This window comes from Melospiza melodia, chromosome 27, assembly GCF_035770615.1.
Source record: "Melospiza melodia melodia isolate bMelMel2 chromosome 27, bMelMel2.pri, whole genome shotgun sequence".
NCBI classification, from domain to species: domain Eukaryota; kingdom Metazoa; phylum Chordata; class Aves; order Passeriformes; family Passerellidae; genus Melospiza; species Melospiza melodia.
In genome coordinates, this window is record NC_086220.1 from 9223930 (window position 1) to 9237658 (window position 13729).

The 13729-nt window shown below is 54.1% G+C and overlaps 1 protein-coding gene across 20 annotated transcripts in view; it reads left to right on the forward strand.

Annotated features, from left to right (window-relative positions):
• Positions 1 to 13729, forward strand: part of MACF1 (microtubule actin crosslinking factor 1) — a 146973-nt gene that overhangs the window by 51745 nt on the left and 81499 nt on the right. For 19 of the 20 annotated variants that reach the window (XM_063177469.1, XM_063177475.1, XM_063177472.1 and 16 more), the window contains 21 exons: positions 399 to 675; positions 1193 to 1321; positions 1559 to 1636; positions 1723 to 1884; positions 2429 to 2533; positions 3018 to 3113; positions 3433 to 3558; positions 5800 to 5952; positions 6415 to 6569; positions 6857 to 6983; positions 7406 to 7589; positions 8605 to 8774; positions 9915 to 10093; positions 10263 to 10401; positions 10862 to 11055; positions 11183 to 11345; positions 11805 to 11888; positions 11983 to 12090; positions 12759 to 12857; positions 13018 to 13170; positions 13272 to 13360. In XM_063177469.1, the coding sequence (XP_063033539.1) occupies positions 399 to 675; positions 1193 to 1321; positions 1559 to 1636; positions 1723 to 1884; positions 2429 to 2533; positions 3018 to 3113; positions 3433 to 3558; positions 5800 to 5952; positions 6415 to 6569; positions 6857 to 6983; positions 7406 to 7589; positions 8605 to 8774; positions 9915 to 10093; positions 10263 to 10401; positions 10862 to 11055; positions 11183 to 11345; positions 11805 to 11888; positions 11983 to 12090; positions 12759 to 12857; positions 13018 to 13170; positions 13272 to 13360 (2970 nt within the window). Of the gene's footprint in view, positions 1 to 398; positions 676 to 1192; positions 1322 to 1558; positions 1637 to 1722; positions 1885 to 2428; positions 2534 to 3017; positions 3114 to 3432; positions 3559 to 5799; positions 5953 to 6414; positions 6570 to 6856; positions 6984 to 7405; positions 7590 to 8604; positions 8775 to 9914; positions 10094 to 10262; positions 10402 to 10861; positions 11056 to 11182; positions 11346 to 11804; positions 11889 to 11982; positions 12091 to 12243; positions 12354 to 12758; positions 12858 to 13017; positions 13171 to 13271; positions 13361 to 13729 lie in introns of those variants that run through there. The other variant, XM_063177483.1, reaches the window with a different exon arrangement.

Below are 13729 nucleotides of genomic sequence, written 5' to 3' on the forward strand. Positions count from 1 at the left end.
ATAAAATCAGCAGGATGGCTTCTGTGGTAGTATTGAAAACAGAAAAGTTTTATTAAAAGGCAAAATAACCAAACTCTTTACAGAGAAAAACCCAGCCAGGTGCAAGGGGTTCTTGCTCCTGGTAAAACACCTCACAAAAGCCATTAGTTTCTTTGTTCTCTAAAAGCAATTAGTTTATTTGTTCTCTTTTTCTAGTAAATTGCTTAGGTGGAACTTTTTGGCTCCTGTCCAATTGTCCATCCTTAAGTCTGAGGTGAAGTCCCCCAGGTCCTATGAGGTGTCTTTACCTAATCAAGGAGAGAAACCTCTTTGTTTTTTCTTTCTTTTGGGGGCCAAGGATAGTTTTGTCCCTCTGTGACACGTTCCCATCCTTACCCACTCCTTGCTTGCTCCCCCAGGACCATGAGGCTGAAGGACGAGCTGGTGACGCTGAGGTTGGAGTGCACCAACCTGTACAGGAAGGGCCACTTCTCCACCCTGGAGCTGGTGCCCACGTCCACGCTGAGCACCACACACCTCAAGGGCGAGTCCCTGACCAAGGGGCTCCACACCTCCTCGGCCTCCTGGTTCAGGAAGCCCATGACCAGGACGGAGCTGGTGGCCATCTCCTCCTCTGAAGATGAAGGCAGCCTTCGCTTCGTCTACGAGCTGCTGGCCTGGGTGGAGGAGATGCAGGTGAGGAGATGCTGGGCCAAACCTCCTGCCTGTGCTCAGGCTGATGGGGGAAGCTGCCCCCAGGCCTTCTCCTGCCTTTATCTGTGAATAATTGCTTTGGTGGTTTGTAGTTTTTGGAGATCTGAGGCATCTGTCTGGAGCTGGGTTTTCACTCTTGTGGTCCTGCTGGCCAGTGGGGACCAGGGGAGCCTTTCAAAGCTGGATCTGGGTTTTCTCTCTTGGGGTCCTGCTGGTCTCTGGTCACCTTTCAAAGCTGGAAGCAGATCTGTGCTGATGCACTCACTTGGTCTTACGTGGGTGGGAAGCTTGTGTAGGCTGTCCCAGAAACATTCAGAGTTGGAGCACTGGCTTAGGATCTTTTACCAGCACTGGGAGGTGTTTGTTCCCTCTGGGGTGACCTGGGAGGATTCCTGGTGATCTTCCACCAAGACTGGGAGGTGTTTCTTCCCTCTGGGATGATCCTGGTGTCCCTTTGAGAGCACAGTGAGCAGTGCTGACCTGACCCCCTTGGTTTCAGATGAGGCTGGAGCGGGCAGAGTGGGGCACTGACCTGCCCAGTGTGGAATCCCAGCTGGAGACCCAGAGGCACATCCATGCCAGCGTGGAGGACCTGGGATCCAGCGTGAAGGAGGCCAGGGTGTATGAGGTATGGTGGGGGACACCAGACGTGGGAAATGAGGGCATTGGGATCAGCTCTTGTGGCTCACATTCCTGGCACAGAGAGGATTTTGAAGGATGCAGCTTCTGGGTTGATGCAGTATTGTACTGAGCCATCCTCTCCACCCTCCCCTTCCTCATGCAGAGCTGTGGAGAAAGATTTGGGGGTGGGATTTTGAGTGATGCTGTCCTGTGAAGGATAATAAGAACATTTCTCATCCTTCAGGGCAAAATGTCTCCGAATTTCCGCGCCAGCTACACAGAGACACTGGGCAAGCTGGAGACTCAGTACTGCAAACTGATGGTGAGCCTGGGGGCCCTCCCTGCTCCAAGACTGGGGAGAGGGGAAAAGAACATCAGGAGGAATAATAAACCATTCTTGGTGTCCAGGAAACCTCGAGCTTCAGGCTGAGGCACCTGCAGAGCCTGCACGGATTCGTGTCCAGGGCCACAGCTGAGCTGATCTGGCTGAATGAGAAGGAGGAGGAGGAGCTGGCCTACGACTGGAGTGACAACAACCCCAACATTGCAGCCAAGAAGAATTACTTCTCGGTGAGTGCTGGGAGGGCAGGTGCTGCTTTTGGTGCTCTGTGGAACCCTCAGCTCCCGACAGACCCAAAATCCTGAGGCTGGATGCTCCCTCCCAGCTCCCTGAGCTTGTTGTGCCTGAACAGAGCTGATGGAAGCTCTCTCCAGAGCAGAAAGTGAAATGAATGTGCGTGCTCAATTGAATTGCAGTCAAAAAGGCATCAAAAGATGTATTTTTAGCATTATTTTAGAGCTCAAGGCGTCTTGAACTAGCGGGGGCGAGGGGAGTGAGTCTGAGCCAAAGAGGAAAATTGATTCCTCTTTACAGCAGTGTAAACAAATTCCCATCTTTCCACAATCACCGTATGAAGCTGAAGAGGTCCCTGGGCAGGTTTCCAGTGCCTGTTTGGCACACAGGAGGCAGATTCCTGTTGGGAATGGGGCTGTGGTGCCGTGCTGGATTCCCTGGCATCCACTGGTACCTCCTTTAGAACTTCCACGCTGTGTTAGTTGGACACATGCTCTGACTGATATCCCAGAGCTGAGATTTGGGCTTTCCCTCCTGCAGGAGCTGACAGCAGAGCTGGAAGAGAAGCAGGACATCTTCCGTTCCCTCCAGGACACGGCTGAGCTGCTCTCCCTGGAGAACCACCCTGCCAAGCAAACCGTGGAGGTGAGCAGGAGCTGTGGGGCTCCCAAGGGTCAGATCACCTCAGATGGAATTAAAAGACTCACTGCCTCGCCCCACAGTGCCTGGTGAGGTGTTTTGTGGTGGCAGGACATCAGTGCAGTGGTGGAGGTTTTTAATTTTGGGAAGTGGCCGTTCCCGAATAATCGCCACCTCAAATCAAGAGAATGAGCCTTTCCCACAGAGAGGTGATGCATGGAATGGCCTTGGCTTCCAAGGACACCGTGGTGGTGAAGCAAAGGGCTGTGGGAACCTTTTCCATGGGGTAAAAGCAAAACTGTTCCTGCCTCTGGCATTGTGGGTGACATGGGGACACTGAGACAGGGTCTGCCATCTCCTGTGTCCAAACCCTCCTGTCTGCAGCCAGATTTTGGTCATTTCTGTCCCTCCCTCAGGCTCCTGTGTCCTTGCTGTGCCCCTCCTGGCTGTGAATTCCCTATTCCAGTTCTTTTTTCTGTGTTTTCCACAGGCCTACAGTGCTGCTGTGCACACCCAGTGGCAGTGGATCAAGCAGCTGTGCCTGTGCGTGGAGCAGCACGTCAAGGAGAACGCTGCCTATTTCCAGGTATTTGGGGCCAAATTCCCTCAATCCCATCTGCTGAATCCCACTCCATGAGCTCCTCACTCTGCTGTTGTCCTTGATGGAGAGGGAAGAAGGGATTTTTTTCCCTCTGGAATATCTGTTAGCTGCTCCCTGGGCATTTCTAGGGGAGAAAGGGATCCACAATTCCCTGTAGTTCTGCTCATCCAGCTGGGATGATCCTGCCCTTGCAGCCCTAAAGCCAGAGCAGTGTCAGGAGCTGCTGGCTGAGCCTTTGGGGTGCTCCTTGCCTGTCTCCAGGGGATTTATCCAGGTTCCCCGTGACCCTTTTTTGCCTTGGCAGTTCTTCAGCGACGCCCGGGAGTCGGAGACGTACCTGCGCAACCTGCAGGACTCCATCAAGAGGAAATATTCCTGCGACCACAACACGAGCCTGACACGGCTGGAGGACCTGCTGCAGGACTCCATGGTGGGTCCTCTGACACCCCAGCACCCTGCTGTGCTCCACAGGGACACCTCTTTGCTCCCCAAGGAGAACTCTTTTATCCCCACAGTTTGGTGGGACGTGGTTTGTGTTCTGTGACGGGGTTCTTGGGTGAGGGAAGAGATGAGGATCTGACTCCATGTTCCAGAAGGCTTGATTTATTGTTTTATTATATATATTACATTAAAACTGTACCAAAAGAATAGAAGAAAAGGTTCTCATCAGAAGGCTGGCTAAGAATAGGATAGGAAAGAATGGTAACAAAGGTTTGTGGCTCAGGCTCTGTGTCCAAGCCAGCTGAGGTGTGATTGGCCATTAATTAAAAACATCTAACATGGACTAATCACAGATGCACCTGTTGCATTCCACAGCAGCAGATAACCATTGTTTGCATTTTGTTCCTGAGGCTTCTCAGCTTCTCAGGAGGAAAAATCTTAAGGAAAGGATTTTTCATGAAAGACGTTTGCAACAGTGTTCCTTTGGTTTGTGTTCCACCTCAAGCAGTGATTTGCTTGCCCTTGGAGCTGCTGAATGAGCTGCAGCTGTGTGGTGCAGCTGGAGTTGGTCGCTGTCATTCAGAGGCACCATCTGCCCTCTCTGTGTCCTCAGGGTGAGGAGCAGGCTGTGCAAGATCACAACCTGAGCTGCTCCTGCCCCAGCCATGCCCATCCTGCTTGAGTCCTGCTGACAAAGGCAGGGCCTTTAGGATGCTCCTGCTTCTGCTTTGGAGCTGGTGGAGAAAGGCCTGCTCTTTATCCAGCCCAAATCCTGTGCTAATCCATGCTGCTGGATGGGGGGAGAGCCAGGGCGGCCTGGCTGTGCCAGGGGCTGATCTCTGAACACGTGGCCTGGCTTAGCTGAGCAGAGCAGAGCCCAGGCCGTGGCACTGTCACCTTTTTTGCCTGATTTGGCCTGAAAAAAAACCAACCTAAAAACAACCCCCGAGGAGCAAAGCATCAGCAGGGCCAGGGGAGGATTTGGGCTGTGGCTGAAGTGCTGAGCCGTGGTGGCAGGGCCAGGAGGTGACACTGAGGTGTGGAGGCAGGTGGTCACCAAGAAGGGCACAGCAAGGTGTCCCCAGTGGCTCTGGGGTGCCCTAACGGGGGGTGATGGGTGCATCAGCACTGGGGGCTCCCCCATCCTCTCTCAGGGTTCTCCTGGCCTGTCTCTGGTGCTGCCAGGACCTGGAGCAGCCAGGGGCTGTGTTTGGGAGCCCTGGCACATCTGGGGTGGGAGAGGCTGTTCTGGGCAGCCAGAGAGTGGCCACAAACCCAGGGCTGGGGCAGCTGCCCTGAGCTCAGCTATATTACTCTTTCTTACCTAATAAGTTAAAGTTGTATTTCTTCCAATCATGCTCCCTGGGACAGGCACAGGTAGTTTATTTAATCATTTATTCTTTTATTTAAATTTTATTTAATTTCATTTTTTTAAAACCCATTAAGTTCTCCTCCACTGTCTTAGCACACTAACCAACCCCAGAGTACCAAGCATGAGGGAGAACCTTTTCTGGGATCCTTTTTTTTTTTTGAAACCTTTGCCACAGCCAGCAGGGGCTGAGCTGTCACTACTCACACCAGCTGCCAGTGTTGTGATCTGCACATGTCCCCAGAGGCTGTTCCAGGGGAGCTTTGCCACCATTCCCCTCCTGGTTGGTGCCATCACCACACCCAGCAGGGATTTGTAGGAATAGAATTTCCTCCATCTGGCAGATTTCTCCCCAAAGCCAGAGGCCTGTGCGATCGCTGCACCCCGAGCCCTTTCTCCTGAGATGTTTGATCCCCGTAATTCATCATCTCCCATTCCAGCCATTGGTTTAAACACCTTTTCATCCTTTGCTTTAGAGAGGGAGCATGCTTCCCTGGGCTCTCCTGCAGGCAGCCAAACATCCCCAGCTTTGGGCTGGGCATTGTCCTGCTCTCAGCCCCTCTCAGCTCCTGCGACTTTGTTTTGGTGGATGTTGCGTTCTCTTATTTTCACCCTTTTGAAAGAAAACATTTCTTTGTCCTACCAGCCAGAGAGGCAGAGGCGTGCATGTGGCTTTGCAGGGCAGTGGGAGTAGCAGCGATGCCCCATCCCATCTCCTGAGCCCTCTCCCCACCCTGCCAGGGCAGCAGGATCCTCTGAGGTGTTTGCTCAGCCCTTGCAGGCCAGCACTGGGGTGGGGGGCGAGCTGAGCAGCCTGGCACAGACCCTCCTTGAGCAGCCCATGCTCCTTGTCCCTGCCAGGATGAGAAGGAGCAGCTGATCCAGTCCAAGAGCTCCGTGGCCAGCCTGGTGGGACGCTCCAAGACCATCGTCCAGCTGCGGCCCAGGAACCCAGAGCACGCCGTGAGGAGCACCATCCCCATCAAGGCTGTCTGTGACTACAGGCAGATCGAGGTGAGGGCTGCCAGGCTGCTGCTGGCACTTGGGAAGGGAAGGCAGGGACGAGGCAGTGACACTGGGGTGGTTTGGGATGAGATCTGTCAGTGGAAAGCAGGAGTGGGAGGGCAGCGGGAGGGAAACAGCAGGGATGTTTTTCCTGGAGCACATTTCCGCGTCTCAGATTTATTCTGGGCAGGAGCTGGAGTCCTTTCCCCTTCCAGGGAGGATGGGCTTCATCGTGCTGAGCCAAGCAAGCCCGTGGGTGGCAGCCAGCTCCTCCCTGTGACTCCCCTGTCCCTTCCTGTCCCGGCACGCGCGTGCGGAACTGCCTGGCACCACCCCAGGCTGCTGCTCCATTGAAACACATCCATCTGTGCATTTCTGGGGGCTGGCTCGGCCCCAGGACAGGGGCTGGCAGCAGGGACAGGCGTGCACAGCCCTGCTGCTGGTTTCTGATGGGCGCCGGCGCTGTTGCAGATCACCATCTGCAGGAACGACGAGTGTGTCCTGGAGGACAATTCCCAGAGGACCAAGTGGAAGGTCATCAGCCCCACAGGGAACGAGGCCATGGTGCCTTCTGTCTGCTTCCTGATCCCCCCACCCAACAAAGAGGCCATCGAGATGGCCAACAGGTAACTTGGGGACGGTCACAGAGAGATGGGATGGTGGGGATGGAGGTGTGAAGGTGGTTTGTGGTGGGGAAAGGAATCCTTCTGCAAACTCCACTGCAGAGACTGCTGCTGTAGCTTGCAAAATGAAAAAAAATGACAATTTGGGAGGAGGGATCCCCTCAGGGATCTCTGGCACTGAACAGCAGGAGCATCACTCCCTGACTGGGGTCACTGGGCTGTCTGTCAGAGATGGCTGGAGGGTTCACAGGGTTTGCTGGGCTGATGGAGCTGCTCCTTTCCCCTTGCAGGGTGGAGCAGCTGTACCAGAAGGTGATGGCTCTCTGGCACCAGCTGCACATGAACACCAAGAGCCTCATCTCCTGGAACTACCTGAGGAAGGACATAGCCCTGGTGCAGAGCTTCAGCATGGAAAAGGTACAGAGGAACTTCCCTGCCTGCTTCTGGGGTTTGTGCTGCTCTCTTGTGTGGCCAGAGAGAGGGGGAAAACCAGGGAATGGAGAAATCAAGGGTCTTTACACCTGGAACAGTGCACACCATGAAAAGGGTGGCAGTTTACAGCAATGGGGAAAAGAGGAACAATTCACACCTTGAAAACCAAAGTTTGGGGATGCTGTCCTAAAGGACTGCAGCTTTTCCCAATAAAAGGAGCATCACGAGTTTGCTGCTGCTGAGAGATTGTGGATTGAGCATTTCATTAGGGAGTGAGCACAGCTTGAGGGGAGGCACAAGGATTTCTCTCCCCCTCTGAAAATACCCCTTGGGCAGACGAAGGCGGCTCAGTTGGTGCTCAGGCCGTTGTTCCTGATGTTTGGACGTGCCTCTTTTTCCACTCACAGCTGAGATCCTTGGCTCAGGGGGAGTGTCAGCAAGCCCTGAAGAGCCTGCAGGGCCACTACGAGGATTTCCTGCAGGACAGCCGCGACTCAGAGCTGTTCTCCGTGTCGGACCGGCTGCGCCTGCAGGAGGAGGTGGAGTCCTCCAAGGAACACATCCGGCAGCTGCTGGAGTCCATGGAGAACGGTGAGCTCCAAAGGGCCTGCTGCTTCAGCCAGGAGCTGTGGGAGCTCATAAACAAAGGATTAATGGCATGGCTTCGTGTCCTCCTTTTTCCTGAGCTGGCTGGTTGGTGGTGTGAGCAGCTGCTCTCATTATTCCCGCATCTATCCATGCGAGTGTTCGGCCTCTGTCCAGCGCTGCTCCTGCAGAGAGGCCTTGGCTTTGCAGCTTCAGCTGAGCTGCTGAGCTGTGACCGTGTTCACAGGGGTCTGAGGGTGAGGGAAGAGACAAGGGTCTGACTCCGTGTTTCAGAAGGCTTGATTTATCATTTTATGATATATATTATATTATAACTATACTAAAAGAATAGAAGAAAGGATTTCACCAGAAGGCTGGCTAAGAATAGAAAAAGAAGAAATGATAACAAAGGCTTGTGTCTCGGACAGAGAGTCTGAGCCAGCTGACTGTGACTGGCCGTTAATTAGAAACAACCCCCTGAGACCAATCACAGATGCACCTGTTGCATTCCACAGCAGCAGATAACCATTGTTTGCATTTTGTTCCTGAGGCCTCTCAGCTTCTCAGGAGGAAAAATCCTAAGGAAAGGATTTTCCATAAAAGATGTCTGTTACACTGAGTCCTCTTGCCCTTACAGTGTTGGCAGAGGGGATGCATTCCAAGCAAGGAGCTCTTCCTGCAGTTAGTCTTTGGGAGAATACACGTGGTGGTGGCACTTGTGACACCATGAGTCCCACCAGGCGCGAGGACTCCGGTCCTGTGGCTGGACTCATTTCCACAAGGAGATGATTTAGTGATGTGATTAAGGTGTTGATTTAACGATTCCGCTGAGGTGCTTCCCTCAATGGAAAGCATTCCAAACACCTTCCTTTCTGAGCTCAGAGACGGAGGTGTCTCGTCGAGGTGTTTTCCATCTGAAGCAGAGATGCTCAGAGGCTCCAGGCATTCCAGCAGGTCCCGTTTGGGACAGCTCCTGACCAGCGGTGCTTGAGCTGCTGTTCTGTGTGTCTCTGCCTTGCAGAGGACAAGGATGAGACCGTGGCCAGGACGTACCTGTCCGAGCTGAAGAACATCCGCCTGCGGCTGGAGGAGTGCGAGCAGCGCCTCGTCAGCCGCATCCAGGCCCCGAGCAGCGCCCGGGCAGACGGGGACACCATCCAGGAGAACACCCTGCGCATTGCAGAGCAGGAGGTCAGGCCCAAAAACAGCTGTGGCTCCTCTCTGTGGGCCAGGGGATCTCGGGGTTTGAGGGAATCTCTGGGTCTGAGGGAGTCTCGGGGTTTGAGGGGATCTCGCCGTGCAGAAGGCATCAGGGAAGCTCAGCAGGTGGACAGCCTGCTTCATTTCGTACCAGCTGCTTTGCCAAGGGCAATCCTGCCTTTTTCCCCTGCCTTTTTTTTTTCCCTGCCTTTTTTTTTCCTTGCCTTTTTTTCCCTGCCTTTTTTTTCCCTGCCTGTTTCCCCACAGTTTTTTTTCTGCTGCCTTTTTCCCCTGCCTTTTTCCCTTTTCCCCTGCCTGTTTCCCTGCCTGTTTCCCCACGGTTTTTTTTCTGCTGCCTTTTTCCCCTGCCTTTTTCCCTTTTCCCCTGCCTGTTTCCCTGCCTTTTTCCCTTTTCCCCTGCCTGTTTCCCTGCCTTTTTCCCTTTTCCCCTGCCTGTTTCCCTGCCTGTTTCCCCACGTTTTTTTTCTGCTGCCTTTTTCCCCTGCCTTTTTCCCTTTTCCCCTGCCTGTTTCCCTGCCTTTTTCCCTTTTCCCCTGCCTTTTCTCTTGCCTGTTTCCCTTTCCCCCTGCCTTTTCTCTTGCCTGTTTCCCTTTTTCCCTGCCTGTTTCCCTGCCTTTTTCCCTCCCTTTTCCCTGCCTTTTCCCTCCCTTTTCCCTGCCTTTTCCCTCCCTTTTCCCTCCCTTTTCCCTGCCTTTTCCCTGCCTTTTCCCCATCTTTTCCCCATCTTTTTCCCTTCCTTTTTCCCTTCCTTTTTCTCTCCCTTTTCCCTCACTTTTCCCTGCCTTTTCCCCTGTTTTTTCCCCTTCCTTTCCCCTTCCTTTCCCCTTCCTTTCCCCTTCCTTTCCCCTTCCTTTCCCCTTCCTTTCCCCTTCCTTTCCCCTTCCTTTCCCCTTCCTTTCCCCTTCCTTTCCCCTTCCTTTCCCCTTCCTTTCCCCTTCCTTTCCCCTCCCTTTTCCCTCCCTTTCCCCTCCCTTTTCCCTCCCCTTTTCCCTTTTCCCCTCCCTTTTCCCTACCTTTTTCCTCCCTTTTTCCCTGCCTGTTTCCCTTTCCCCTGCCTTTTCCCTGGCTGTTTGATCTCTCCTTTCACATTGTCTCTCCCTCCCCCTGCAGCGCACGCAGGAGGATCTGCAGCAGCTGCAGTCAGAGCTCAGGGTTGTGTCTGAGAGGTGCTACAGCTTCCTGGACAAAGCTCCTGCAGGGCCCAGCACGCCCCACCTGCGCTCAGAGCTGGACCTGGTGGTGAACAAGATGGAGCAGACACATGGGCTGTCTTCCATCTACCTGGAAAAGTGAGTTGGGACGTGCCTCTGTTCCTAAACACCCTTTTGAGTGTTCCCTGTTCACTGAAGGCCTTATTGTGTCCCTCCAGCACACCTTGTGGTGGGTGTAACTGAATCCATCCCCCTCCAGATCTGTGCCACGCCCGGGATCTCACTGTGTTCTCTTTGATTCCACCAGGTTGAAGACGGTTGACATCATTATCCGCAGCACCCAGGGAGCAGAATCCCTGGTCAAGGGCTACGAGGTGAAGCTGAGCCAGGAGGAGGCTGTTCCTGCTGACCTGGCAGCCATTCACACCCACAGGACAGCCCTGCAGGTTGGTGATGAAGAAGGTTTTGACTGTTTGTAATTGTGTTGGGGGTGTTCTTGAGGTTGTTGGGTACGAGTGGAAATAGGATGGGGGTGGAGAAGGTTGTTAGGGTTAAGAATATGAATGTGTTTAGGACTAGGAGCAGTGTCTCTCCTTTTTTCTCTGCTAAATTTGGACTGTTTTTCTTGCCTTGGTACATTTTTAGAGGGTTTTGTGCTGCTGATGTGAGAGCCTTGATTGCTTTGTGAGTGTAGAGGAGCTGCTGTGGCTTGTGCTTTGTCTGCAGTCTGACCTGGGAGCATGTTCCCCTTCATTCTACACCTCCCCGTTCTTTGCAGCTTAAGGAGAAGGGGGAAATAAACCCATTAACCCCTTCCCAGCTGCGTCACCTCTGTCTGGGAGGACATCCCTGCCTTGGTCCCTTCTGCTTTCGGTGACACTGACCCGGTGCTGTCTCCTTGTGCAGCAATGGCTCGGCGAGGTGAAGGACAAGGGCTCCGTGTTCTCCAGGCTGGAGGAGGAGATGGCGAGGGCAAAGGAGGTGGGGGAGCAGCTCTTCAGGCTGAGGCAGGAGCGCAGCATCGACCTGGAGCGCTTCCAGGAGAAGGGCAGCCAGCTGTGGGACCGCTGGCAGCGAGTCTGTGCCCAGATTGAGACCCGGTGAGACACCTCCTTCCTCTTCTCCCAACCTTTACACTCACCCTTGGGTCAGCCTGGGTGGAGGGGAAATTTTTTCTGGCTGGGATTTCACCTCCCTCTCCTCTTACCTGTGGCGGTTTTCTCTCAGCCACACGGAGCTGGAGAGCATCCAGGAGGTGCTGAGCGATTACCGGCAGTGCCACGGTGCCCTGATCCAGTGGATTGAGGAGATCACAGCCCAGCAGGAGCTGATGAAGCCCGGCCAGGCCGAGGACAGCCGGGTGCTGTCGGAGCAGCTCAGCCAGCAAACGGTGAGGCAGCAGCTCGTGGTGTCTCCTTGCTGCCCTGGCCGTGTCACTTCTTGTCATTCTCTGAGCTTGGGAATATGAGAAGCAGCAGGGAAGAGGCTGCAGGCTTGAGTTGGGTGTCTGGGGAGTGGAGGAGCTCTGCTTGGCTCGAGGTGCAGATCAGGTCTTGTGTGAAAAATTGGAGAGTGTAAGGATTTTACCCAAAAGTGCAGGGATGTGAACCAGAATTCTGCTCACGTCCCCAAGGCTGCTGTCATAGAATCCCAGAAAGGCTGGGTTGGAAGGGATCTCCAAGATTGTCTTGTTTCCATCCTCCTGTTGTGAGCAGGGACACCTTCCACTATCCCAGATTGCTCCAACCTGACCCTGAACACTTCCAGGGCTGGGGCATCCACAGCTTCTCTGGGCAACAACTCAGCCAATCTGTTCTGACAACCATTTTCCCTTTGAATTCCCTTGAAGGCTTTGGCTGCAGAAATTGAGAAGAACCAAGCCAAGCTGGACCAGTGTCAGAAATTCTCCCAGCAATACTCGGCTGCTGTCAAGGTACAGCTCCTGGCTGGGCTGGGCTGGGCAGGGCAGGGGCAGCCCTGGCAGAGTTTGCAGATCTCACAGGCTCCACATCTCCCCACCTTTTCAGGACTATGAGCTGCAGCTGATGACCTACAGGGCCTTCGTGGAGTCGCAGCAGAAGTCGCCCATGAAGCGCCGGCGGATGCTCTCCTCCTCAGATGCCATCACCCAGGAGGTAGGAACCCACCTCAGCTCAGCAGGGGGACATTCTGGGGGCTTCTTCCACGCCCAGCAAAACCACCCAGCAGCCTCTGTGAAAATGAGCTCCCTCCTGCTGAACTCTCTTTTGTATAAATAAAGTTTCCACCCTCGCTGTTTTTTCCAATAGCCAGAGAGGATGGCTTGGTGCCCTAAGCACCAGGTATGCCATACCTTGACTCCTGGGAACCCCTGGGTCAAATCCAGCAGGGTCGGCTCAGCCCTCCAGCCTTGCTCGAGGTAAATAAACCAGAGCACCATGCAGTGTTGCTGTGTGTGCATCTTTGGGATGAGAACCTTGTAGGGAGCCGAGCTCCTGTCTGCTCTGTGTGGATACGTCAGAGATCCCGGCAGCCCTCTCTGTGAGAGTCCAGCACCCGCCCCAGTGTCCGTGGCAGGAGTGTCCCCTCGCCCCAGTGTCGTGCAGCATGCCTTGTGTGGCCGCCACCACCACCACCCTCCCCAGCAGACTGGCTGCATTCCATTGGTGCCATCCCAGCTCTGCCAGAGGTGCCCTGGGGGGTTCCCGAGCCAGAGGTGCCTCATCCATGTCGTGTTCTGTGAAGGGTGACACTGGATCTGCCAGCGGGACTGATGCACCCCCTTTCCCCTCTGTTTTTCCCCTCTGTGTTTTCCCACTGGCAGTTCATGGATTTGAGGACCCGTTACACAGCCCTGGTCACTCTGACCACCCAGCACGTGAAGTACATCAGCGACGCTCTGCGGCGCCTGGAGGAGGAGGAGGTGAGGCCATGGGGCACACCTGCACCTGTCCCCACATCCCCCACATGCCCCACATCCCCAAGGATGCTGCTCCGTGCTGAGGGAGCAGCATCTCCCCTCCCTCCCCCTCTGGAGCTCCCTTTTGACGTGGTTGTCTTCCTCCTCCCTGCTCTGTTTGCAGAAAGTGGTGGAGGAGGAGAAGCAGGAGCACGTGGACAAGGTGAAGGAGCTCCTGGGCTGGGCCCTGGGCTTGAAGCAGAGTGTGCAGGGCAGGGCAGCTGCTGCTGGCAGCAGAGAGCTGGGAGACATTGAGAAATCCATCTCAGAGCAGCAGGTAAAGCAGGGCTGACGCCAGGCCCTGAGGTTTAACTTCTGCTCTTTTTTGCACAGCTGCATTAAGCTGCTTTATTTCACTTTTCCATTTTTTTTTTCCAGGCCCTGAATGAGGAGCTGACTGCGAAGAAGGAGCAGGTCTCTGAGGCCATCAAAACTTCCCAAATCTTCCTGGCAAAACACAGCCACAAGTGAGTGTGACCAGGGAGAGAAAAGGGGCTGGAATGAGATTCCTTAGAGCTGTGGATCCATGGGATCCAGTGCCTAACTCCCGCTAAAAACAATGAGCTGCACACCACAGTTGTCTTCTTTGTTGTCTGCAGTGAGATCTGTGAAATGTGCACTCATTTATGCTGTGGGGCAATATTAATCCTCTTTAGTTGAGATGCAGACACATATATTTGTGGTTTGATTGTTACAATGCAGGTTGGTTACCCTGGCAGGTTTTAGCTGAGCTGGGCAGGGAGAGGAAGGGACTCATGGTGAATTTGGCCTTTTCCTGTTCTTGGAATGATGTGGCAATTCTGTGGAGCTGTTTTAGGCAGCACCCTGAGATATTT